Below are 27086 nucleotides of genomic sequence, written 5' to 3'. Positions count from 1 at the left end.
CAATAGCCTGATATAGTCTGTTCCTGTGCTCTACAGGTAATTCCTACCTATTCTTGTAAGAATGAAAGGTGTGGCAGGGAAGAAAAAGCTGCTGACTCCTGCGTATAAATCTGCTGGAAAGGAAGCTGTTTTTTCCCGGATTTCAACCCCTTCCTTTGCTTTGCCCCCAGTGATGGCCTGATGTTCTGTCTGGACTGCATTTACCACAGCCCCTCATTGGTGAATTCACCTTTACTCCTCCTGGACTGGTAAATCAAGAAAAGAAAGGAAAGAAATCATGCCTGTTTTATGGTCTTTCCCTCACTTGGGCAGAAGGGAAGAATGGCAAAACTCTTGCCAATTTCATCTAGTTAAAAAACAAAACAAAGACAGGTCTCTCTTTCACTATTTCATTACTGACCTTGTTAAAAAAAAACCCAGCTTTTAATTATTTCACTGGTGAAATTGTAACAAAAAATGGCCATGGAGGGTAGGGCCAGTACCAGAGGGGTGCAAAACTCCTGCCACAGCGCATAGCAGCCAAGCAAAATGCAAATGTTTTGCCTACCATAAAGTGTGGTGCAGCACCACTTGAGCTGCCTCAGGTCAGAAAACACAACTTTTGATGGATGAGGTTGCCTTCACAAGTGGCCTGGGGTGGGTACAGGACAGTGCCAAGCACTCCTGCTCTTGAGATATGGTCAGTAGGGCAGTTGGGTCAAAGTGGTCATATGGATCAGTTTTAACTATAGATGTCTGGTCATTTCTGAGTTACTTCTGGAATAGTACCCTGGTTTCTCATGTTGTATTAAGGTGTACATAGTAAAACAGAAATCAATCAAACCACATTTGGGGTTACTGTAATGTGCAAAAGATTAAGAACAAAAGGTTGAACCTCTTCTCAGGACATAGTCAAATCTCTTCTCAGGAGAAAAGTTCTCTAACCATTCCTATTACTCAGAACCTACAGCTGGCACAGAATATGGCTGCCTGCTTATTGACTGGCCTTAACTGGTTTAGAAGAATAACATCTGTTCTGCAGGAATTGCATTGGTATCAGACCTACAAGGTAGATTAGACCAGGAAACTGCCTCCACAGGAAGACTTGAAGTACGTATATTGACAAACACTATAGTAACAGAATCTTGTGCTTTCCTTCCTCTTATACCCTGGTGAGTCGAGGAGGAGTCAGTCTGAGTCTTTTCTTAATAGTATCTCCTTTTCCAGGACTTAAGGAATGCTTCTGTCCTTTTTGTTTACAGTACCTGATGGCTTCTGAATATTTGCTTCAAGGCCATCTCCCTGGCTTTCTACAACTGGCTACCAAGAGGCTTTTGAGCCCAATCCAAGGTGCTGGTGATCACCTATAATGCCCTTTACAGCTTGGGTCCTTGTTATCCTGTCTTCTTCATGTAGAACCTATCTAAGCTATACAATCTAAATGGAAGAAGATACTCAGGGTACCCACCCTGAAAGTAATCAGGTGACTCACAGATGGATTTTCTCAATAGTAGCCCCTCCCTCTGAAGCAGTTTGCCTCACCCCTGAGGTTAGGTGTGTCTCCGTCCTGATGATGTTTCTGAAGATGATGAAAGCAGCCCTCCACAAGAGACCTTCAGAGAATCTCAACCTTCTCGATGTAATGGTTGCCTATTCTGACAAACTCAGTCTCACAAGCAGGTGCTTAAGGATAACTGGTTTATTGAAAGAATAGTATGCAGATACAGAGAAAGCTGAGAATGAGCAAAAGCGCGCCAAATACAAACTAAAAACCCTCGCTTCAAACCCGGTTCCACCCTCGCTCGCGCTTAGCAACCACCCCCTCCCAGGTGCTAGCAACCGTTGCCCACATTGGCCTGAGAAAGTAACCTTGAACACATTCCATAACCCAAACACACATTCCACAGTTACAGCAAGGAGATTACAGCCTGGCACGGCTGGAAATTTCCACCCAGCAAACACGGATCAGGAAAGTGACATGCGAAACGTTACGATGTATTCAGAACATTGGAACGATGAACATGACACTTGAGCAGTTCTCCTCAAGAGAACCTGACTGCAGCTAAGGATTTATTTATAGTTTTTAATAGCTTTATTTATTGGTTTTATAAGTGGATTTAATTATTTTATGAACATTTTATCTTATATGCTGCAAGCTACCTAGAATCAGAAAAGTATGGAGCATAGTAAAGGTAAAGGTTTTCCTTGACATTAAGTCCAGTCGTGTCCGACTCTAGGGGGCGGTGCTCATCTCCATTTCAAAGCCGAAGAGCCGGCGTTTGTCCATAGACACTTCCGTGGTCATGTGGCCGGCATGACTAAACGGAACGCCCGTTACCTGCCTGCCGAAGCAGTACCTATTAATCTACTCACATTTGCATATTTTCAAACTGCTAGGTTGGCAGGAGCTGGGACTAGCCATGGGAGCTCACCCCGTCATGCAGATTCGAACCACCGACCTTCCAATTGGCAAGCTCAGCAGCTCAGCGGTTTAGCCTGCAGTGCCACTGTGTCCCTTATGGAGCATAGCTTTTGGCAAATAAATAAATCTATCCCATGGAGACAGGCCATTTCAGTTGTTGAGAGAAGCACTTTTGGAAGAGTTCAAGGGTACATCAGCAGTTTCTTCTAGCCAAGACGTTGGTTAAGCTCTACTATCCCACCTCTCTCTGAAAGGATGCTTATATGTGATAGGTTCGGTCTTATGCCATCAGCTGTTCAAACAGAGATTTGAATCTGAGTGCTCAGAGCACTGGCTTCCAAGAGCTGGATTCACACATTACAGTGAGCTATAATGTAGTTTGTTTGGTTCTGTATGTTGAACCACCATGGTTTGCGCAGTGTAGTTTCTGCCTCTGCTCAGTATGTGAATTGAGAGAATTAGAGTAAGTGGAACAAGAGAACTAAACCTAAGGGACTTGAGAAATAAATACAGTTGCCTCAAGACAAAAACAAATTTCAAAATGAGAAAATTATAGGTGATTCATAAAAATGTATACATATATGGTTTCGAGTCACTATTGACTCCTGGTAACTGCCTGGACAAGTCCCTGCAGTTTTCTTGGCAAAATCATAAAGATTATAAGGACTTAAATGGATTGCTATTTTTACTTTAAATATTTTTGCTGTTTGTTACAAGCCATTTTCAAACAAAATCATTCATAAATTACTTGTAATTGTGATTTCACATTTTCCCCTCCAGCCTCATTGAATCACCTTTTATTCCTTATTTTAAATGTACATGAGTTAATTTTTAGTAAAACTTGCAGAGTGGCATAAAACTTTTAAGATGAACAGATTTCAGTAGTGACTTCTGCAGTGAGAACGCCAGTTTAAGTGTCTAGTTGGTAGAGCGCAGGTTTAGCTTACCGCAGAAAAAAAAAGCAATTGCTATTTTTTTGGTACGTTTTCATTTCGGGAACATTAAGAGAAAAAACAAAATAAGCCTCATCGTTCTTACCACACATATTTTTTAAAGACAGTTACGGAAGTAGCTGGTTAGACGAAGTTCCAGGAGCCTATCTAATTCCTGGAGGTGTGTTGTACGGACTTCGACCAAACCCCTCTGTTTTCATTCCCCCGTCCTTCTTTTCTATTCCTTATTATAGAAGCGCTTCCGGCGGCATGTAGCATTCTGACATCACCCCCCCCGCACCCCAATGACGTCAGCCCTGGGAGCAGTGTGTGACGACAGTGCGTAGGGGAACGTGGTGACGTATCGTATTTAAAGGTCCCCAAGTAGGGGATGGAGGCAGAATCAGCAAGTGCTGTTACCGTGTGGGGTTCCGTGGTTGCGGAGTAGCCGAGGGAGACTGCGCCGTGCATCCGCGCCTGGAAAGCTGGGCCTGAGTGGGGCAATAGGCGGAGGTCGTTCGCTCCGCTCTCCCTCCTTTTCCCCGTCCCTCCCCCTTTTTTGGTGGCTGCGGGGGCCAGTGGGACGGTCGGAGCGGAGCGGGAGCGAGCGCCCTCCGCTCCGCCTTCGGCTCCTCCTGCCCTCTCAGGCCCCGAGCGTGGGGGGAGTACGGCGCGCTCTCTTCAGTGCCCTGCGCAGGGAACCTGGAAGGGGAACGAGTGGCCGCCTGGCCGAGCGCGGAGGCGTGTGCGCGGGCGCGGGAAGGAGGTGTGAGGAGGAACAGGAGAGCCGGAGCCGCTGGGCGCGCAGCGGCCCTGGACTGGGAAGCTCCGCGTCGGAGGTGCCGGAGAGGCAGCCGCCCCCCCTCCTCTCCCTCCAGCCGCTGCAGCCCGCGCTTTGGCCCCGCTGCTGCAGCGAGGGGCGAGAGGGGCGCTGCTGCTCTCCCCGCCGCCGCTGCCACTGCCACTCCTCCTGCTTGGCTGCTGCTGAGCATGATTGATCTGCCGGACACGAGACGGAGGAAGAGGCTGCCCCGCTGCAGAAGCGGGTGGGATTGAAGGAGCCCTGCCCTGCCCTGCCTTGCCGTGGGAAGGACCGCGGCTCCTCAGCCGCCGCCTCCCGCGTTGCATCCACTGCCTTCCCGCTTCTTCTTCTGCCCGTAGCCCCCTCCCGCCCTTGGAGGGGATGCGTGGCCCGTGCCCTGCCTCAGCTGCTGGTCTACCGGAGCCCGATGTCAGCGCCGGCGAGGGGGCTTCTTCCGCCGGCTGCTGCTGCTGCTGCTTGGAAAAATGAAGCGACACCCCCCATCCTCTCGCTGCTGCTGCCGCTGCCGCCGACGGGGGTGTTAGAAGGAAGGGCGGCGCGGAGCGCTGCGCACACCGCAAGCCCCCCGTCTCTGTACCTGAGACGGACCGCGATCCGGGGCGCTCGTTGTTCTCGGGCATTTCAATAAACTGCTTAGGCATCCGCGCTGCTGTGGATTTTTTAATCCTCCTGCTAGAGGCGGGCGAGTGCCTCCCCTTCTCCCCGCAGGAGGAGGATTGGCTTGGTGCTGCCGCTGCCTCTGCTACTACCTCCTTCTTGTCCGCCGCCTCCTGACAGGGAGCTGGAGACCCCTTCGTGCAGGGGGCTCGGTGAAGAAGACGGGCTCTAGGAGGCTATGGGGCAGGGTCTCTTCGTGTGGATGCCCTAGGTAGATTCTCATCCTCCTCCCCTCGAAAGGGTTGCGATTTTTTCAGAACCCCTTCTACATTCCCAAATGCCCGTGGACTTCAGTGTTTAAAATCCGGCCGAAGAAGGCACGTAAGACCACCTGGAAAAGGCGGAAAATTGGCTGGAGAGGACTGTCAGGATTAATAACTGGCCGGGGTGCGCTCGCAGCGTAGGAAACGGGGGAAAATCCTTTCAAGAATTGATCTGCTAAGCAACGCGCACGGCACGTCTTCATTGGTCATCATGGGGTAAGGATTTCATACTAAATCATGGAGTTGTAACAGAGGAAAGTCGAGGTCTACCGTGTTGATTTCTAAGGGGATTTTTATCCTTAAGGGGCAGAGCAAAGCGTCGTCTGTGAGTGCTCGAATTAAAAGCTCAACTTCTGAATGGGTTTCTTAATTGGCAGCTAGATAGCTTGCTTGGTCAGCAGTCCTGAGACTTGTCCATCCAACGACCGATTCAGATCCGATTGTAGGGAACTTTGCATTTTACTAGGTCTTTTAGCTACGAACCAGAAAACATGTTCCTCAGATTTTGTCATGTAGCTATGACACGCTGTTGACTGGAGAGACTACTTGTGCTGGGTATTTGAGTGCAAAGGGGTGTCTCTACACACGCTCCTGTCCGCTGGAGGCAAACTCTTAGAGTCGCTGGTCCCTGGCAGCCTTGGGGGTGGTTTTCAGAGCTGAAGAAAATTGTGAATGGGGTGAATAGCTGCTGCAGGTTTCTTAACTATACTCTGAACTGATGTAGCTCCTGGTTACTTTTGAAATACTCAGTGGTTCTGTGGTCTCAGTTCTGAACTTCAGAATCTGCCATTTTTTTTTGTAACATTAAAAATAACACTTTATTATTTTAAAAATAGGGTTTTTTGAGAAAGCATTGGATAAGAAAGGTGCTTTTCTTCTATACTAATATTATAGGTAATAATCATTTTTGTATGTGTGAATTGTTACCCTTAAGTAGCAAAAAAGCAATAAAAGTTCTGTTTGCATGAGTCTCCTAGTCATTAATTTGTTCTCCTAGAGGGGTACTTCTCAGAGCTGTTGAAGCACAGAGAACCAGCAGGTTGAGCTCTGTCCCTTGACTGCTCTGCTTACAAGTTCCTTCTGGACAAATATAACTTGCACTTTGGTTTTTGGATTTAGGTTGGATGCTAGGGAGAATAGGTAGCATTTTGGAGACAGGAGCCTTCAGCTAGAGGTCCCAGAATTACTAGCTCCTCCTCCTCTGTGATCACACACCTTCCCCACCACCTATATGCTTAAAAAACTTGCATGCTACATGCAAAGCTAGTTGTACCTAATGACAACTATCATGTGAATCATTTGTTGGGTAGTGAACAAATATACAAATGTGACATTTACAGGTAATTTATAATGTTTCAGGTTCCCCAGGGTGAGGTAAAGAACTGGACTCATAAACAGAGGAGATAAATGTGATTCTTCTGCTTCTTCTGTGATTCAAACTCTAATGTGCCATTAGATACCCTCTTCTACCATAACCAGAAAAGGAATCCAAGTACTGTAGAAGAAGAGGACAACCCTAGTTTTTCAACCATAGGTAGAGGGAAATGTAGGTGAAATACAGGAAGAATACATCTCTTGATAGTCAACAGTCCACCAAAGACTGATCAGAGAGGGCTGATAACTAGGGAAATAGGACACGGAAATAAATATCGGGGCTAAATATGGGCATGGTGGAGCCATCAGGGCTGGCTTTTACCACAGCATCTACTTCTGCATTTCTTGGGGTTTTCAATAATAGTCCCATTTTTGGTGTAATAGTCCAGTTGTTGTTCTTATCCTACCTACTTGCTACTTGTTTCAACTCCAAGCGTATGAGTTTATGCTTATTGTGAAAAGGAACATTATTACAAGTGATAGCAGTATGTTTCATGGCTCAATTAAATTGTTCTTTACACAGGTGTAGGAGTCTCATTTCTGCATCAGGTACTGAAGTTGAATGAAAATGATTTTTGTGCAGTAGCTGCTTTTTCTCAGAAGATTTACCTCTTCTTGATCATTTTAAATGTGCAAAATTTTCAATTTTACCTGTTTTGAGCTTGAAATTTCATGAAATTCCCTGCTCCAAGCACAAAACCGCTGTAACTGCTATTTCAAGGGCAAGCTAGTTGCTTAGAGGGGGGTTCTAAGATTAACAACCATTTGCCTTGAGTTCAAAACACATCCAGTATGCTCAGAATAACCCTATTTCATAATATTTTGGGCTCAAATGGTTCAACATTACACATTTGCATATTCCAAATATAAAGGTGTTTATGAGATGTATATGATCACTATGTACAATGTGATCCAATATTTCCTAAGCACTAAAAGCCCTACAGGTGATCAGCTCATTAATGGGAGTCTGATTTCAAACATAACCTTTCTCTTGCATCCTTGGTCTCCATAGAAATCTATAGCAATAACGAAGTTGATAGGCTTTCTGCTTAAGTCTTGGCTATATCTCTTCCCCAGTCATTTCTCAGCTGGACATCAAAGCTGGAAGAAGAGTATTGAGGAGGGACATAAAAATGAGGTTTTGGCAGGTTCCCTGGACCATCCTTTTTGCTCTTAAGTCTCTCCCATTTTTTGTACAGCTGGACTGTCCTTACACATGAAGAAGTAGCATCCTCACACTTCTTTCTGTTATTTGGCAGAATTGCACAAGTTGAGGCCCAGGCTTTTAAAGCCTTGGATGTATCCCCAGGGCCTCTTCAAAAATTGTCACCAAATTGGAATTTTAACTGAAGTTTAAAATTGTTAAGCATATGGGGAGTGTGTTTAATTTAGTGAACTTTAAATCAAATTTCATGCAGCTTTTGTCCTGATTCCACACCCTTCTTTGTTCTAGCCCAACTGACCTTTTAGAGAGTAGCCCCTACCATGTCGCTCAAAGCCAGCTGTGACCTTCCTCAGAAAAGTTGCCCTTCTTGTTAGGAATATATATTTGATGAACTGTCCTAATGTGATTCAGGAAATGTTGAAAAAAAAATCCTTCTGAATGTCATTTTTCTTAATACTTCCATTTACATTAAGAACAGAGTCAGTGGCATCTTAAAAAGTTAATATTGTATTGCAAGCTTTCAAGATTTTTATCATAACCCTTCATAAAATGCTCACACTTTAAATTATTTGATTAGGATACTACAAAATAATTTGTTGGCAAGCAGTTTTACTGCTTTTACTGAAAAAGAAAATGGGCAAGTTCAAGCATCATGCTTTCTAGAGAACCTTCCATAGACTCTGTGTGGTATGTGTGCTAGACACGCACGCAAACACACACACAATCTAATAAACATTACAGTGTTTTCTGCAACAAGTTGTGGTTTAAGTTTTGGCTGAGCTTTTTGTGTCATCTGGCTGGATTCCCATCAGTCATTGGGTTACTCTAATTTTGACTCAGGTACACATGATAGCCAGCTGCTACTGACGTCACTTACAGCTAAAGTTTCATGTTGTACAGAATAGACCGATCAAACGTATTATTAGAAAGGCCAAGATATATATGATGAACATTCCTTACAATTAAAATACAAGGAACTAGTGTGGTCAAATAGAAAAAAGGTAATTTGCAATGGGCTAGCTTGTTTTTTTTTAAAAATAGCAATATAAGAATGGGATTATTTGATGAATGTACATTGATGAAATAAAATCTTCATGTGCCCTCTGCTTAACTTCCTTCAGTAGCTCTTCTCTAGTTACTACTGTTGGAAATGGCACACTTTGTTGGCAAAAATATATGATGAGCATCTGGAATCTTGCCTAGATGGTTCTTTTTGCTACTAAAAATCTTTGATGCACCTGTGGCAGTTCTGTTTTTAAAGATAGGGAAGGGTTGCTATCATAACTAGCTTGGCCTCTTGCAATGTGATGATAAAAATGTGCACTACAAGAATGGGGTTGTCTGCATTTCTTTGTGGTGAAACTGTTTTCTTTCCTCCATTCATCACTGAGAAGTTAATTGGTGTGATAAATGACAGCCAAATGATAGTTTATATATGGATTCCCAATCTTTATGTAATTTATGCAGAAATAAATCACTTGAAGTATTTCTCCTAACATATGCATATCACAAATTAGCAAAGAATGGAACTACTTTCCTTGCAGAGACTGAAACAATATTGAAAGTAAATAAAATATATAAATAATTGTATACCAATTTTGTAGTTTTGTAGAAACCTGAAAAATAAAAAATTGTGCATAGTAAAGGAAGAGGATTTTCTTAAAGCAAATATGAACTCCCATTTTGCAACATGATTCATATTCTAAATCAGGAGAGTACAACTTGTTCCTGTTTCCACCCTTCGAACTCCATAAAAATTCTTCCCCCAGTTGGCCCAAAATTATACTGTGAAATTTGGCAATTTTGTTGCTGCAATTTGGAGTGTAACTTCAGACTGTTTTTCAGGATTTGTGGGGAGAGGTTGCCTCCCAGAAACCACCTGCTTCCATCCCACCTTGAAAAATTCACATAATTGTGTGTGTGTGGGGGAGTGGAATGGAAAAATTAGTCACTACTATATTACTAGAAAGCCTCCTGCAGCCTTCCAGCTGGTTGGGAGACTGTTACAGTCCCCAACCCACTGGAAGTTCCCTGTCCTAAATCTTTATCTTTTTGGTCATTTGTCAAAAGCTTTTCTCTTTTTATTATTCTATCTGTCAGTGCATATCTTTACATTATCTTAAACTTATCCATCTGGCACTCTATTTGATGCAGAACACTTTGCCAATAGTATTTCCTTTTACCTGGCTCTCTCTTTCAAATTTATTTACTTGTTTGTTTGTTTGTTTAAATTTGTATAGCTGCCCATCTCACATACTTGACTCTGGGCAGCTTCCCACTGTCTGTGCCTTCTGCTCCCCTGCCTTATGGACCTAACAAACAAACTAGCTAGCTTGAGAGAGGGGAGACAACCAGAGGCACGACAGGGTTGAAAAGGTTAGCAAGTGCAGTGGCAGGAACTGGAGTTTTTCTTGAAGCTGTAGATTAAGCTTTGGCTTCACAGAACAAGTGGCTTAAAGGATGTAACATGAATGTCCACAAAAGGAATTCTGGACATGAGCAAAAAGCTAGTGTGGTGCTGGAGTTTCTTGAGAAGATCCTTTTTCAAATTCCTGCTCAGCCATAAAGTTGATTGGATAATACTGGGCCAGTCTTTGTCTGTGGCTAACAGATCTCATAAATTTCTGTGACGATGAAGTGGGATAATTCCAGTATACATTATTCTGAAATCATTGGACAAAGGGCATAATATTCACTTGATAACTAACAATAATAGGAGAACAGATGCTTATGAGAGCAGAAAAGTATAAGCCTGTTTAAGGTGGAAGATAGTTTCTTTTACAACAAAGTTAAAACCATGATTTTAAATCAGATTTTATTTGCGTCATATAGCAAGCATTTCTGTTCAGAAATAATTGCTCAATATAATGCTAAAAATATATTTAATGAAAATTAGAGCCTTTATTTATTTATTTTATTTTATTGGTGCCTTTGAGTCAATGTTGACTCCTGGAGACTGCCTGGATAAGTCCCTGCAGCTTCTTGGCAAGGTTTTTCAGAAGTGGTTTGCCATTGCCTCCTTTCTAAGGCTGAGAGAGAGTGACTGGCTCAAGGTCACCCATCTGGCTTTGTGCCTAAGGCGGGACTAAAACTCACAGCCTCAAACTGATGCCTTAATCACTACACCATACTGGTTCCTAGAGCCCTTATACTATATTTTTTAAATGTGTATAGTGCTGTAAACTGCTTGGATTGACACCAAACTGTGATGATGAATTGCTTATTATCCCTGGTTTGTCTAGTTATATTAGACCTGTTTCTCATTCTCAGCATGCTGACTGGGGAATTCTGGGTTATATCTTTAAGATACCTCATATCTTAAAGTTGCCAAGTCTGAAAGACACTAACCTATCTTATGCCTTCCCTTCCTGTTATACTTGAGTCCATCCTTTAACTAAAAAGCTCCAGGCATTTTGCTTTTTCTGGTAGGAAAGGTTCTCCAATTCCTTGGTTACTTGGTTGTTGTTGTTGTTTCTGTACCTGTGTTTCATGATATGCTTTCTTAAAGGACAAGAACTATACCCAGCCTTACACATGTGGCCATAGTATAGGTTTATTTATTTGTGTATTTATTTTATTATTCTTAAACACTGCCAAACCTCAACAAGACTCCTTGCAGTTCACAGTATTTCTGTTAAAACAATAAACCAGTGCATAAACCCACAACGAATGAAATCCATTAATATAAACCTTGCTCCATTCCTTCTTTAATAACCGCTAGCATTTGGCTCTTTTCATAGTGGCTGCACATTGGGTTGGTATTTTCACTGAGTGAACCACAGTTCCTTTATTTTTTTCATTCCTGACTATTCCTACAAAATTTTGCCCCAGTGTTGATCACTTTACATTTAGTCTCTTTGAATTGTTCCTATAGCCAGCAATTAGTGGTATCATCTATTAACTTGATTAGCTCACCGCTGACACCTGACTAGATAATGACAAATAGTGGCAATTTTAATAATTTCTTGCTTCTCTAAACTGGGTGGAAATGCCAGTTTATTTCCAACATTTGCTGTTTGATTTCTAACTAGTGACTGATTGCCATCTTTATGAAGGAACACTTTTTGAGCTGTTTTCTCAAAGGCCTTCAGAAATTCCTTGCTGCATGATTGTTAGAAGGCTGCCTTAGGATGGGTGGTTCAGCATCTGGAAGGAGCACGTTTGGAAAGACTGATTTATTTACACCAGTGTTTCTCAACCTTGGCAACTTTAAGATATATGGACTTCGACTCCCAAAATTCCCCTTGCTGGCCAGGGAATTCTGGGAGTTGAAGTCCATACATCTTAAAGTTGCCAAGGTTGAGAAACACTGATTTACACTGTTAAAGAACTTAAAAAGTTGTTAAGACAGAAGTCCTTTTTGTAGAAGCCATTTATCTAAATCACTATTCTTCTGCCCTATTGAAAACTGTTCTGATATTAAACTGACAATACATAAACAAGTACTTAGAACAAAAGTATGGTATGGCATAGTTTATCTCAGATTCTTTTCTGTTTACCATTTACTATCTGTGATAGTATGCAAGGAGATGATGGACCGGAAAATATTACACTTGGCAACGTGGAAGGAAGAGGAATAAGGGATTACAACAGGAAATATGGATAGGTGAGATCAAAGAGATTATTAGAACACTCTTGGAAGAATTATGAATGATTTTTGATGGAACAAATCAAGTTACCTAGCATTTGCCATGCAGTTGTCAAGTATCAAACTCAGCTCTGTGACACCAAACAAACTGCCTTAGTTAAAAGTTATTTCAGAGGAACTTTAACTGGAAGAAAAAAGCAGAAGGTAATTTTAGGTGTGTCTTCTGTTTTGTAGGTACCTTGTCTTAATTACATCTTAAAAGGGGTACAGATTTCACAGAGCTGGACCATAAGGAAGGCTGAGAGAAGGAAGATCGATGCTTTTAAACTGTGTTGTTGGAGGAAAATTCTGAGAGTGCCTTGGACTGCAAGAAGATCAAACCAGTCCATCCTCCAGGAAATAAAGCCAGACTGCTCACTTGAGGGAATGATATTAAAGGCAAAACTGAAATACTTTGGCCACATAATGAGAAGACAGGACACCCTGGAGAAGATGCTGATGCTAGGGAGAGTGGAGGGCAAAAGGAAGAGGGGCCGACCAAGGGCAAGATGGATGGATGATATTCTAGAGGTGACGGACTTGTCCCTGGGGGAGCTGGGGGTGTTGACGACCGACAGGAAGCTCTGGCATGGGCTGGTCCATGAAGTCACGAAGAGTCGGAAGCGACTGAACGAATAAACAACAAAAACACTGTATTTCATTGCCCATGTTTTCCCATCCTGGGTACAGGTTTTTTTCTTACCAATGAACATCCTAGCTCCCCCGTGTCCTCCACGTGGTGAGTCTAGGAGGACCTGAGCAGCTGTTTTGTGTTACTACAGAGATCCATATGGAGCAGTGTTTCTCAGCAACATTAAGATGTGTGGAGTTTCAGTTCCCAGAATTCCCCATCTAGCATGGTGGGAGTTGAAGTCCACACATCTTGAAGTTGCTGAGGTTGAGAAATACTGATATAGAGTTAGGATGACACACTGGTTTAACTCAGGGAGGCAAAGCATGAAATGTTGTTACCAATGCTACCATGAACTAATTTAATTTGGATGTTTAGTAAATTTGACAGTCCTCATTATATACTATTAAAGGTGCTCAGAAAGGCCACACGTTGACTTCATAAAATTTACCAGACAGATGCGCCTCTGCAGACAGAGAAAACAGGATCATGAAAAAAAGCACTGTTGAAGCAAGGAGAGCATTTCAGTTGCTAGCAGTGTCATATCAAGACTATACTATACATCTCACCTGAGACAAACACTTGCATGCATTCTGGGCACCGAGTGGGATGGTGTCTCACTTACTCAATTTTGTTGTGCAACCCAGCCGCAAGATCTAGTTGGCAATGGCAGTTGCTGGAAATTACAGCAGGGTTAGTTGCCAGGTTCCATGTCACTTCACTCCTGATTTAAAATGTATTAGGTCTATTAAGGGCTTCCTTCTTGCCCATAATAAATATAGTTCAGTCGTTAAATGCAACAATGGTGTATTTAGTTCAGGAGAGGGCTCTGTCAGGCTTTCTTAATCGAAAGATAAATCTAGAACCATTCTAGCTCTCTGTTTATATATGAGGGAATTCTCTTTATATGCATTCATCTACATAGGACCTTTACCTTGTACTCTCAAATAATAGAGATTTCATTTTTTTTTTAATTTTATGGAGAAGACATGAATGTTGAACTCATGGAATTCTGAACAATTAGGGAAACGAGTAGGGCATGTGTTACACCTAAATGTTTGCAACTTAGGAATAAAAGAAGGATACTTGTATCAACGTTTTAATTGAATAATCAGCCTACTTTATCCGTGGAGTTTTATGGGCAGTCTGGACAAGTATTTTTCCACCCGTTATTTTCCACTGCTACTTCTAGCTTTTTTTTTTCTTTCTCAGGAAAGATATATTAAGAAGATAAGTGCCACATCCAAACTTTGGCTTGTCTTATCTACAGAATTAAACCTTAATTTGATCTACTGTATAACTTCCAGTATTTATCTAATGTATTGTTTGTTGCTTGTAGTTAGACTACTTGTAGTTATGACTTGTTAATGATTTGTACTGTATTAAACAAGTATGTTCAATTTAAAATTCAGTAAGGATAATTATCTGTATGAGAGCCAGTTTCATGTCATAGTTGAGACAACAGACTAGAAACCAGGACACTAAGAATTCTCGTCCCATTTAGGCACAAAGCCAGCTAGGTGACTCTGGGCCAGTCACTCTGTCAGCCATATGAAGAAGTCAATTGCAAACCACTTCTGAAAATCTTGCCAAAAAACTTCAGAGTCTAGTCCAGGCAGTCACCAGGAGCCAACAGTGACTCAAAGGCACAAAATATATGTATAATTATACGTTAGTTTATGGTTTTTAATATTTTTTCTTATATGTCTTACATTTTTCTTTCTTACTTATACCATTTTTATTTATACTTTTCAAAATATTAAATAAAATTATTTTTTAAAGAGAATGGAGGAATAGCTGCACTATTATTGGTAAAGCCATCATCTGGAAATATCATGAGTTCCTATAATAGATTTTTCCTGCAATCAAGTTTCATGGCTTGTGTGTGAATAAAGAAATTCAGTACTCCTAGCTATTTAGTGTCTGTATTTGGTAAATTAAACTTGTTGAAAGATCTTAATATGTTGGTCTAGCTACTTGTTTCCTAACAGAAGTGTCAGACTTTGGGTTTTAGACCTCTTCAATATGTGAATTAAATTAGGAAGTGAAGTTCTAAGACCTTCAATTTGAATTGAAAAACACTTATCTTTAGCTCAAAAGTATCTGGGGAATTGACAATAATACATGTTATAGTTTCAACTTCCCTTTATTCTGCCTACTGGCAGTATTAAGCATTTTTCCCAACATATTTAGAATATTTTGCCTTTCTGTTGACATAGTTAACAATTCCTAGCCACGTGAGGACAAAATGATGAAAAGTGTGCTATGATGTCACAATGGAAGCTCTGTCCTTTTATCCTTGCATCACATGGTTGCATGCAACTACATAAAGGGACGCATTTGCATTGTGACATGTTTTGTCACTTGTCTCCCCATGCCACCTGCCTGCAGATACCTATGTATGCTGAGTTAATCTATTTTTTTGACTTAGCCAAGGATATAGTGTCCGTGGCACTAGTGCCCTATGGTCTGGATGGAGCTCTGCTTTATCAGGAATGCTATAGGTCTGAGACTTTTATAGAGTCCAAGTATATGATCTACCACTTAGCCAGAGACTTACTAGGCTCTTATCAAATAATATTAAAACTGTACACTCTGCCTTTTGTCTCCAAATTATCCCCTAAAATAAACGAAGCAATAGTTCTCAAGATGGGTACACGTATCCAGATAGCTTCTGAAATTTTCTTGGCTTTTAATCTGAGAACAGACTAACTTCAGTGATCTATTTAGCAATCCTGAAGGAGTAGAAAAACAGAGATCTATGTCTTTGTTGGTAGTGACCATGAAATTCATCAGAGAAAAGACTGGTATAAAATTGAATGAATAAAATCAAGTGGCTTCCCCCATGACTTCAATTATAGTAGCACCTTTTCCCTACATTAGAATAAAACTTTAGCCCAACAGTGTATCCTGCCCCATGTTTGTCTGGTTATATCTAAAAGAGATTCATAACGGTATTAAATATTTTTTAATTACAAGCCAATTCTGAAGACACGCCTACTTGAGTTAACTCCCTAATTTAAAAGCTCACTTAGATTGGCCTGATTATCAGCCATCCTGAAACCACCAAGAAGTTTCTGTGGATGAAACTCCCAAGAGATTAATAAAACTGTGGAGGATTTGAAAACCCTGAGATGGTTAATGCTGCTGGTCTGTCTTTCAGTATGTATACTAGTATGTAAATATAAAAACATATTTTTTCCTAATTATCAATCATATTACTTTATAATATGAACTCAGATCTTTTCCAAAGTTTTATTGACATTTCTTTGAAACTGGAGTATATTCTTCTTTCTTGGAGAGAGGTTTATAGGAAGGCAGATTGCTAAACACCTTTAACAGGAGTAAAACTTCAATAGAAATGGTAAGTATGCTGAAATTACTTTCAATTTAAAAAGCAAGGCATCGGTGTATGCCTCACTATTCTAAAATGCAAGCTTTAAAAAGATACCATAGCAAAGCAAAAGTATTTCAAGGGTCAGTTCCTCAGATTATTTTTTGAATTGAATTTGAATTTGTCAAAGTGTATAGCAGAATACAGTATAACTGAGCTGTTGCTTAAAAAGACTTTAATGTTGACTTACTATTTAAATGTACAGATATACTCTACAATTGCTCTTTATCCATTTTATTTTATCTTAATACTGAATATTAATTTTAAAAGTATTATTGGATGTTCTTGTGCATTCCATTCAGGAACAAAAGTGTAAGGGAAAAACAAATGTATGATGCAAAAGTCTGGATCACAGTGACTTTAATAATTGTCCAGCATCCTATCTATCATTGCTATCTAGGATGCTCTCTAGGATAAATGTCTGTGTGCACTGCTTTGGCTCCAGCTGAATTGTTTTGTTTTGTTTTTTGTGTGGGAAATTTAGTAAACTAAGATAGATGAAAAATACATGTGCTTCCAAGGGCATGTTATACCTGCTTCAATCTATGTTTCCCTGCATCCTTTCTTCATTAATAGAAATAGAATTGGAATGGGTCTGAACTGCCCATTGTCAGTTGTGGTATTCCACAAAACATAAACAATTGTCTTGCTTTCAAGGACGAAATTAAAAAGATAAAAAGAATTGATCTTCCCCCAAACTCATATAGTTTCTTTTTAGTGTTGCTGTCTTAACGTGTATTAAACATGTATTAAGATGACATACAGTTTTATCCATTTTAAACCAGGAAGAAACAATACAAGCAGTTAGCAACAATATCAGCCTTTGTGTCAACTAATACTAGTTTTAGTCTACAGTAGCATATTTTTGTGCTATATAGAATGAGCTTTATCCAAATTTTGTGTGAACATTCCATGTAAGAGCATATAAAGAACTGGATCAGACCAAGCACCAATTTAATCTAGTTGTTACTCTGAGCTGGCTTTGAATCCAGTAGCCTAAATGGCCCCTTTTAGTTCTGTAATTCTGTCCCAGAGTAGCCAACAAGAAGTCTGAGAAAGCCCACAGGCAAGACATGATCACAGCAGCACCTCTCTGTTGATGTTCTTTGGCCTTTGATACAGAGGTAATTTACAGGAATTGGCAAGCAGTAATAGCATTGCTCTGGACAGTATTGGATTTGGGTTTCTTTCAAAGGAAAAGAGTACTAGAGACTGATCGATGTTTCTGTAAACCATATTTTACTTACAAATACAAGCAGAACCTAAATAAAGACTCCCTCAAATCATGTTCAATTTCTGGTGACCACATGGAAGCATCCTGTCATTTTCTTTGACCGTGGTACTGAAGTGTTTTGCTTTCTTCTGGGATGTTCTTCCTGATTTCCCATCAAGCTTATAGTCCTGGGATTTTTCTGGTGATCTGCTACCCAAATACTACTCAGGTCTGACCTTGTTTAATTTTCTTAAGATCAGCTAAGATGGGCTATTTGCTGCCTCCTACCTAGGTCAATGTGGGAGGAGGCAATAATTCCTCTTCACTGCATCAGATTCCCCAGATGGTTATCTTCCACCACCTAGTCTCTTTATTTGCCTCTGTTGGTCTTCACATTAATGACTATTATCCAGTTATCTTACCTTAAAAAGAATTGGGAAACAAGTGATAATCTTCTCATTCTTATTTAGGCTATCCCAGTGTTTCTCAACCTTGGTAACTTGAACAGTTGGCTGGGGAATTCTGGGAGTTGAAGTCCACATGTCTTCAAGTTGCCAAGGTTGAGAAACACTGGGCTATCCTAAGGACAGTGAGAAGGACCATCTCCTTATTTTTGCTGTAGTTTTACTTTCCAAAGAACTGTTTCAATTCTAAAAGTGACTTCCTGCATTTCAATCTATGAATAATGAATTAACTCATAATTATTATTTTATCCTATTGTTAAAGCACATCTAGGTTTACCTGTTTTTCAAACATTTCAAGTCTTTCCTTATAATATGTCATCAATGCATGTAGCATCAGCCATTTTAAAAAGAAGGTATCCAAAGTAGATTCAATAATCCAGATGAATCCACAGTAAACTTAATAACTGCTATACCTGCTCAGGAGCAGAGAGTAGAGAAATTTGAGGGGGACCTCAAGATATGACATCAAATTACACTTTGGAGGACTGGCACATGCTTCCCTTCAGTTGCAGAGTCTTGAGAAACAGCAAAAAGGTTTTATTAATGTTCTTGCAAGGACAGGTGCCCAGCCAAAATAGGCACACCCCTTCACACAAAGCATGCAGTTTTATTCCCTACCCCAGCCAGTGAAATCCCTCCTCCTGTTCCCCATTGGATAGGTACTTAGGAGTTCACAGCCTATCCGAGACGCCTTAGATTTTGCAGGAAGTCCCACCTTTGTTTATATCTCCCATTCCGCACTTTTTACCTCCCCCAGTCCCCTATTTATTCTTTTCCTTATAAGGCAGCTAGCCCCCTTGGAGTAAGTAGGTCAGGGTCTTGGTCTGACCACAAAGTTCGCTAGAACTGGTTTTGAGCATATTTTCAGCATTGGTTAGGCAGCTTATTTCCTTTATACCTGCCCTTATGGAGAAACAGTCTCCTGTTTCCCCTAACCACATATCACACATCCTCAATATACTGACAAGCAAGCCTAGCAAAGGATCATTACCTTGTCGTGGTGCTGGAGCTTGAGCACCTCAATGATGCCATGAGCTAAACCGTGAAGGACCACCCAAAACGGGAAGGTCATGACAGAGAGGTCAGACTAAATGCGATCCCTGGGGAAAGTAATGGCAACCCACCCCAGTATTCATGCCGTGAAAACTAAGTGGATCAGTACAACCAGAGATATGTCGGTATACCATCAGAAGATGAGACCTCCAGGTTGGATGATCGTCAAAATGCTACTGGGGAGGAACGGAGGATGAGCTCAACTAGCCCCAGACGTGATGACGCAGCTAGCTCAAAGCCGAAAGGATGGCTAGCGGCCAACGGTGCCGGTGGTGAACGGCGAATCCGATGTTCTAAGGATCAACACACCATTGGAACCTGGAATGTAAGTTCTATGAGCCAGGGCAAATTGGATGTGGTTATTGGTGAGATGTCAAGATTAAAGATAGACATTCTGGGCGTCAGTGAACTGAAATGGACTGGAATGGGCCACTTCACATCAAATGACCACCAGATCTACTACTGTGGACAAGAGGACCACAGAAGAAATGGAGTAGCCTTCATAATTAATAGTAAAGTGGCTAAAGCAGTGCTTGGATACAATCCAAAAAATGATAGAATGATCTCAATTCGAATTCAGGGCAAGCCATCTAACATCACAGTGATCCAAATATACGCCCCAACCACAGATGCTGAAGAAGCTGAAGTAGAGCAGTTCTGTGAGGATCTGCAGCACCTACTGGACAACACGCCTAAAAGAGACGTTATTTTCATCACAGGAGACTGGAATGCTAAGGTGAGTAGTCAAATGACACCTGGAATTACAGGTAAGCATGTCCTGGGAGAACAAAACGAAGCAGGATGTAGGCTGATAGAATTTTGCAAGACAACTCACTCTGCATAACAAACACTCTCTTCCAACAACCTAAGAGATGGCTTTATAATGGACTTCACCAGATGGACAACACCGAAATCAGATGGACTACATCCTTTGCAGCCAAAGGTGGCGGACATCTATACAGTCGGTAAAAACGAGACCTGGAGCTGACTGTAGTTCAGATCACGAACTTCTTCTTGCACAATTTAGGATCAGACTAAAGAGATTAGGGAAGACCCACAGATCAGCTAGATATGAGCTCACTAATATTCCTAAGGAATATGCAGCGGAGGTGAAGAATAGATTTAAGGGACTGGACTTAGTAGATAGGGTCCCAGAAGAACTCTGGACAGAAGTTCGCAACATTGTTCAGGAGGCGGCAATAAAATACATCCCAAAGAAAGAGAAAACCAAGAAGGCAAAATGGCTGTCTGCTGAGACACTAGAAGTAGCCCAAGAAAGAAGGAAAGCAAAAGGCAACAGTGATAGGGGGAGATATGCCCAATTAAATGCAAAATTTCAGAGGTTAGCCAGAAGAGATAAGGAATTATTTTTAAACAAGCAATGCGCAGAAGTGGAAGAAGACAATAGAATAGGAAGGACAAGAGACCTCTTCCAGAAAATTAGAAACATTGGAGGTAAATTCCAGGCAAAAATGGGTATGATCAAAAACAAAGATGGCAAGGACCTATCAGAAGAAGAAGAGATCAAGAAAAGGTGGCAAGAATATACGGAAGACCTGTATAGGAAGGATAACAATATTGGGGATAGCTTTGATGGTGTGGTCAGTGAGCTAGAGCCAGACATCCTGAAGAGTGAGGTTGAATGGGCCTTAAGAAGCATTGCTAATAACAAGGCAGCAGGAGACGCCGGCATCCCAGCTGAACTGTTCAAAATCTTGCAAGATGATGCTGTCAAGGTAATGCATGCTATACGCCAGCAAATTTGGAAAACACAAGAATGGCCATCAGACTGGAAAAAATCAACTTATATCCCCATACCAAAAAAGGGAAACACTAAAGAATGTTCAAACTATCGAACAGTGGCACTCATTTCACATGCCAGTAAGGTAATGCTCAAGATCCTGCAAGGTAGACTTCAGCAATTCATGGAGCGAGAATTGCCAGATGTACAAGCTGGGTTTAGAAAAGGCAGAGGAACTAGGGACCAAATTGCCAATATCCGCTGGATAATGGAAAAAGCCAGGGAGTTTCAGAAAAACATCTATTTCTGTTTTATTGACTATTCTAAAGCCTTTGACTGTGTGGACCATAACAAATTGTGGCAAGTTCTTAGTGGTATGGGGATGCCAAGTCATCTTGTCTGCCTCCTGAAGAATCTGTATAACGACCAAGTAGCAACGGTAAGAACAGACCACGGAACAACAGACTGGTTTAAGATTGGGAAAGGAGTACGGCAGGGCTGTATACTCTCACCCTACCTATTCAACTTGTACGCAGAACACATCATGTGACATGCTGGGCTTGAGGAATCCAAGGCTGGAGTTAAAATCACTGGAAGAAACATTAACAACCTCAGATATGCAGATGATACCACTTTGATGGCTGAAAGCGAAGAGGAACTGAGGAGCCTTATGATGAAGGTGAAAGAAGAAAGTGCAAAAGCTGGCTTGCAGCTAAACCTCAAAAAAACCAAGATTATGGCAACCAGCTTGATTGATAACTGGCAAATAGAGGGAGAAAATGTAGAAGCAGTGAAAGACTTTGTATTCCTAGGTGCAAAGATTACTGCAGATGCTGACTGCAGTCAGGAAATCAGAAGACGCTTAATCCTCGGGAGAAGAGCAATGACAAATCTCGATAAAATAGTCAAGAGCAGAGACATCACCCTGACAACAAAGGTCCGCATAGTTAAAGCAATGGTGTTCCCCATAGTAACATATGGCTGTGAGAGCTGGACCATAGGGAAGGCTGAGTGAAGGAAGATCGATGCTTTTGAACTGTGGTGTTGGAGGAAAATTCTGAGAGTGCCTTGGACTGCAAGAAGATCCAACCAGTCCATCCTCCAGGAAATTAAGCCAGACTGCTCACTTGAGGGAATGATATTAAAGGCAAAACTGAAATACTTTGGCCACATAATGAGAAGACAGGACACCCTGGAGAAGATGCTGATGCTAGGGAGAGTGGAAGGCAAAAGGAAGAGGGGCCGACCAAGGGCAAGATGGATGGATGATATTCTAGAGGTGACGGACTCGTCTTTGGGGGAGCTGGGGGTGTTGACGACCGACAGGAAGCTCTGGCGTGGGCTGGTCCATGAAGTCACGAAGAGTCGGAAGTGACTGAACAAATAAACAACAACAAGCCTAGCTACTAGAAAGCAAGCTTCAGTTAGCAAGTTACTGAAAAAGCAAGTTCTTTTCTATTGTAGAAATAACCTTTTTTTTTTTTTTTTGCAAAAATATCATTGCTATCCCCCTTTCTTTGAATCCCCCCCCCTTTCTTTTTAATATCCTGTTGCTTTTTGCAGCTTTATAATTTGGTCTCATCTGAATTTTCTAATTGTTGGAGCAACACCTCACATTCCCAGTCACACCTCTCTTCATCATTTTGACCAATCTCACTCCCCTCTTCTAACGTATTATCAGGGGATATTGAGGGTGTTCCTTCTACAACTCTCAGCACTGGAATGATGCGAATGATCTGTGTGTAATGGTTGCCTATTCTAAAACACTCTCAGACTCATGAGCAGGAATTCAAAGATATCTGATTTATTAAGGAATAGCATGCAGGATCACAAAGAAAGCGAGAATGATAAAAGCGCGCCAAATGCAAACTAAAAACCCTCGGTGCAAAATGAGATCCCTCCCCCCGTAGAATCTTCCCAAGTTCACAATCCCAGGTGCTCCTAATGGCTTCTGATAGTCTGCGGGAAAAGTCCTTGAACAGAGCACATAACCCAAACACATTCCATTGAAATGAACATAGATACAGAGCTTGGTACAAGGTCTCACAGCAGCTCCCTCCCAAACAGAAATGCATGTCAGCGCCATGGCATGTGAAATGTTATGATGTACAGTGCACATTGAAACCGTGAACATGACATACTGCCCCCCAAAAGAAAGAAAACACTAAGCAGCAGGCTTCAAGGGGTAAGCCAAGTGGAAACGACGAATTAAATCAGGAGCATTAACGTGGCAAACAAACACCCATTCAGGATGAGGAAAGTGTTTCCATCGGACCAGATACTGGAGGGTGCCTCAAAGCTTGCGAGAATCAACGACCTCCTTGACCTCAAAGTGCTGTTGGCCATCAATCATGATCGGAGCAGGAGGAGGAGGTTGGGGATGCCAGCGGGAGGAGTGGTGGACAGGCTTGAGCAAGCTGCAATGGAAAACAGGGTGCAAGCATTTCAAATTGTGAGGCAGGTCAAATTTAGCAGTAACTGGATTGATAAGACCAACAATAGGGAAAGGACCAATGAACTTGGGAGCAAGCTTTTTAGAGGGTTGTGGTGACTTGATAAATTTGGTAGATAGATACACCTGATCCCCAATCTTGAAGTTGTGTTGCAAGGAACGATGCTTATCAGCTTGAAACTTGTAAGCAGCCTGGGCATCAGCCAAAGCCTGTTGAATCAGCCAGCTTAACAGCCCAGTCAGAGGCAGAACATGCTTGGGAAGGGGGTGGTGGCAGTTCAGGGATGAGAACAAAGTCATGAGCAGAAACCACGCAAAAAGGGGTTTGCCCGGTACTTTGATGGACAGCATTGTTGTAAGCCACTTCAGCAAAAGGCAGTAACTCCACCCAGTCGTCCTGATGGTAGTTAATGTATGCTCTAAGAAATTGTTCAAGGGTGGAGTTTAAAATCTCAGTAGATCCATCAGTCTCAGGATGGGACGAGGTGGACAGCGCCTGTTTGGTGCCAATCAATTTTAAAAATGATTTCCAAAACTGGGAAGTAAACTGTGTCCCGCGGTCGTTGACCAAACGAGAGGGACTACCGTGGAGATGGTAGATGTGGATGAGAAATAGGCGTGCCAATTGCAGGGCAGACAGGATGGATGCACATGGAATGAAATGGGCCTGTTTGGAAAAAAAATCTTTTACAACCCAAATGACAGTTTTCTTCTGACTGGGAGGAAGATCTACAATAAAATCCATAGAAATCTCGTCCCAGGGACAGGACAGGCTAGCCACAGGCTGCAGAAGCCCCTGTGGTTCCCCCTCTTACGTTTTGACATTGCACAAACAGGACAGGAAACCACATAGTCTTTTACATCGTGTCTCAAGGTAGGCCACCAGAATTGACGATGAACCAAATGCAATGTTTTAACAAAACCAAAATGCCCAGCAAGTTTATCATCATGGGAACGCTGTAAAATGTCAGGTCTTAAAGTTTCGGGTACACAAAGGCAGTGTTGCACCCATGCCAAACCGTTTTCAAAAGAAACAGTGTCTTTATTAGCTAGCAACCAAGTGTCAGATTTCAGCGCATGGAGAAAGTCTTTCTGTAACTGGCAAGGAACTTGCACTTTCCGCTTCCCAGACTGGGCTGGGGGTGGGGTTGCCTGCGCATGGGTCTGGCTCCGAGTGACAGCAACTAAGCCCAGTTGTGGTTCAGTGAGAACACTCCCAACCACATCGACCTCGTTGTCAAGGTCCTGAGGTAAACGTGACAAAGCATCGGCCAGAAAGTTTTTCTTTCCCGGAATAAATTTTAACTGGAAGTTAAAGAGACTGAAAAATTGAGCCCAGCGAATTTGTTTAGGACTGAGACTCCGGGGGGTGCAGAGGGCTTCCAAATTCCTGTGATCGGTCCAAACCTTGAAAGGGCATTCCAGGAGGTGACGCCAGGCCTCCAAAGCGGCTTTTACAGCAAAAGCCTCCTTTTCCCAAACATGCCACTGGCGTTCAGTTTCAGAAAATTTTCTGGACAGATAAGCACAGGGTTTTCAGTGATTTTCAGAATCTCTCTGTAACAATATAGCCCCAACTGAGGAGTCAGAAGCATCAACTTGGACCACAAAGGGGCGTTCAGGATCGGGGTGCTGTAGAATAGGCTCAGCAGTGAAGAGGGTTTTCAACTTCTCAAATGCTGCCTGGCATTCAGGCGTCCAATTCAGCACTGCCCCAGGGTTTTTTACTTTGCGTGTCTCCCCCAAGCCCTTGGTACAGAGTAAATCAGTGAGGGGCAAAGCAATCTCAGCGAACCCCTGGATAAATTGCCGATAGTAATTACTGAACCCGAGGAAACTTTGCAATTGCCTCCGGGTGCGGGAACGTTCCCAACTTAAAATCACCTGAATTTTTTCAGGGTCCATTTCAATGCCCTTGTCAGACACCCTATAGCCCACATAGTCAAGTTGGGTTTTGTGAAACTCACATTTGGAAAGTTTGGCATAGAGTTTGGCATCTCTAAGTTTGCTTAACACCTGTTTGAGGAGGTGTTCGTGTGCCTCCTCGGTTTCAGTGTAAATGAGAACATCATGTCAGCGCCATGGCATGTGAAACGTTACGATGTACAGTGCACGTTGAAACCGTGAACATGACAGCGTGTCACGTAACACCATCCCACCTTGTCTACAGGAAACCATTGAAACCATTTATTTTTTGTTTGTTTTGTTGTTTATTCGTTCAGTCGCTTCCAACTCTTCGTGACTTCATGGACCAGCCCACGCCAGAGCTTCCTGTCAGTCGTCAACACCCCCAGCTTCCCCAGGGACAAGTCCGTCACCTCTAGAATATCATCCATCCACCTTGCCCTTGGTCGGCCCCTCTTCCTTTTGCCCTCCACTCTCCCTAGCATCAGCATCTTCTCCAGGGTGTCCTGTCTTCTCATTATGTGGCCAAAGTATTTCAGTTTTGCCTTTAATATCATTCCCTCAAGTGAGCAGTCTGGCTTTATTTCCTGGAGGATGGACTGGTTTGATCTTCTTGCACAGTAATAAAACAAGTTGCTTCCTTAATCATGTGTGGGGTTTCAATTGTAATCTCTGCTCCAAAGGTGACTTCCTCTGCCTCCTTTAAAAGGAGTGCTGCTGCAGCTGCTGCTCGCAAGCAAGCTGGCCAGCCTTGCACTCTAGCTGCTTAGAGAAGTTTGCCACAGGCCGTTCCCAACTTCCCAATTTCTGAGTTAGTACCCCATTTGCAACCCCTTTGTTTTTGGAAGCAAACAAAACAAAACAAAAGGCTTCCTCAGGTCGGGCAAACCCGAAGCTGGTGCCTCCACCAAGGCTGTTTTCAGTTGTTGGCATTCTGCTGCTCCTTCCCTCGCCCCCGCACCAGAGAGGAGCTTTCTCCTCCCCCTTGAGACTTTATATTGTCTCAAAAGGGGAGAGCCCTAGTCTTCTGGATGGCTGAATACGCATTCTCAGGAGAGCAATTGGCAAGGCCTGGGGCCACCTCAATTTCGCCTCCTGAGCCAGTTTTGCCACTGCCCTCTTTAAGAGCCCATTAGCCTTTTCTAAATCCATGTCCACCATGAAGAGTTGTAAATCCACACAACCAGCAATTAAGATACTTAGCCTGACAAGCTATTTTCTGAGTTGAAGCTATTAAGGTGTTAAATTCCTCACCCCCCCCCCTTCAATAGCTGTTCATCAGTCCACTCGTGACTCAGGCACCAGCCTATAAGGCTAACAAATCCAAACCAGTGGATTAACCGTAGTTCCATACTACAGGTAGGCTGGATTTCAGAATTGTACCCTAATCCCTTTTCATATGAAAATAGAAATTCCCTATTGTTCTAAATTGAGTACATCTTCAAAGCTTCCCTTGAACCCTGTGACTCTCTTTTCCAGGTACAGGGGCTATTATGGTAATCAAAACTACAAGGTATTAGAAAAAAGTTCAGGCGCATGGTGCGCCCTATCTCTTGGTCTTTCTGGGGCTGCACAGTCCAGTGTCCAGCAGTATTTGGCAACCTCAGTGTCTTCTTTAGGATTTCTCCCAACTCAGTTGCCGACTCCCCTCAGTCTGGTTTCACTGGATTTCCAGACTTAAAAGGAACAGTAGGGCTCTGTGTTCCTGTAGATAGGGAGACAAGGACAAGACTTGCGCAGATAACTGTTTCAAATACTTGCAGACAAATTTCTTCCCCATGGCATGCATGTCTCCTACTTCTCCACTAAGAATTCCAGGATAGAGTCACTCTCACCCATATCAAATGGACTAACTCCTAGTCTTTTCTTAGGAGCAATCCAGAGACTTAGTATTGTCACTAAAAGGGCTTGTGCCCATGTTAATCCTTTGGTCCTAGCCTCTCCAAGTGTCTTTTCAGCCTATAAAGAAAGCCTTTCACCCATTCTAAGAA

At 42.3% G+C, this 27086-nt stretch overlaps 1 protein-coding gene across 1 annotated transcript in view; it reads left to right on the top strand.

Moving 5' to 3' along the window:
• The first annotated feature begins 4412 nt into the window (after positions 1-4412).
• HOMER1 (homer scaffold protein 1) overlaps positions 4413-27086 on the top strand; it is an 86451-nt gene continuing 63777 nt past the window's right edge. Inside the window, exon 1 of the mRNA XM_063295563.1 lies at positions 4413-5292. Coding sequence (XP_063151633.1) covers positions 5288-5292 — 5 coding nt within the window. The 5' untranslated portion in view covers positions 4413-5287. The remainder of the gene's footprint in view (positions 5293-27086) is intronic.

The sequence above is a fragment of the Candoia aspera genome, chromosome 2 (genome assembly GCF_035149785.1).
Source record: "Candoia aspera isolate rCanAsp1 chromosome 2, rCanAsp1.hap2, whole genome shotgun sequence".
NCBI classification, from domain to species: domain Eukaryota; kingdom Metazoa; phylum Chordata; class Lepidosauria; order Squamata; family Boidae; genus Candoia; species Candoia aspera.
Note: the sequence above shows the minus strand (reverse complement) of the source record. Positions and strands in the feature narration are given on the sequence as shown.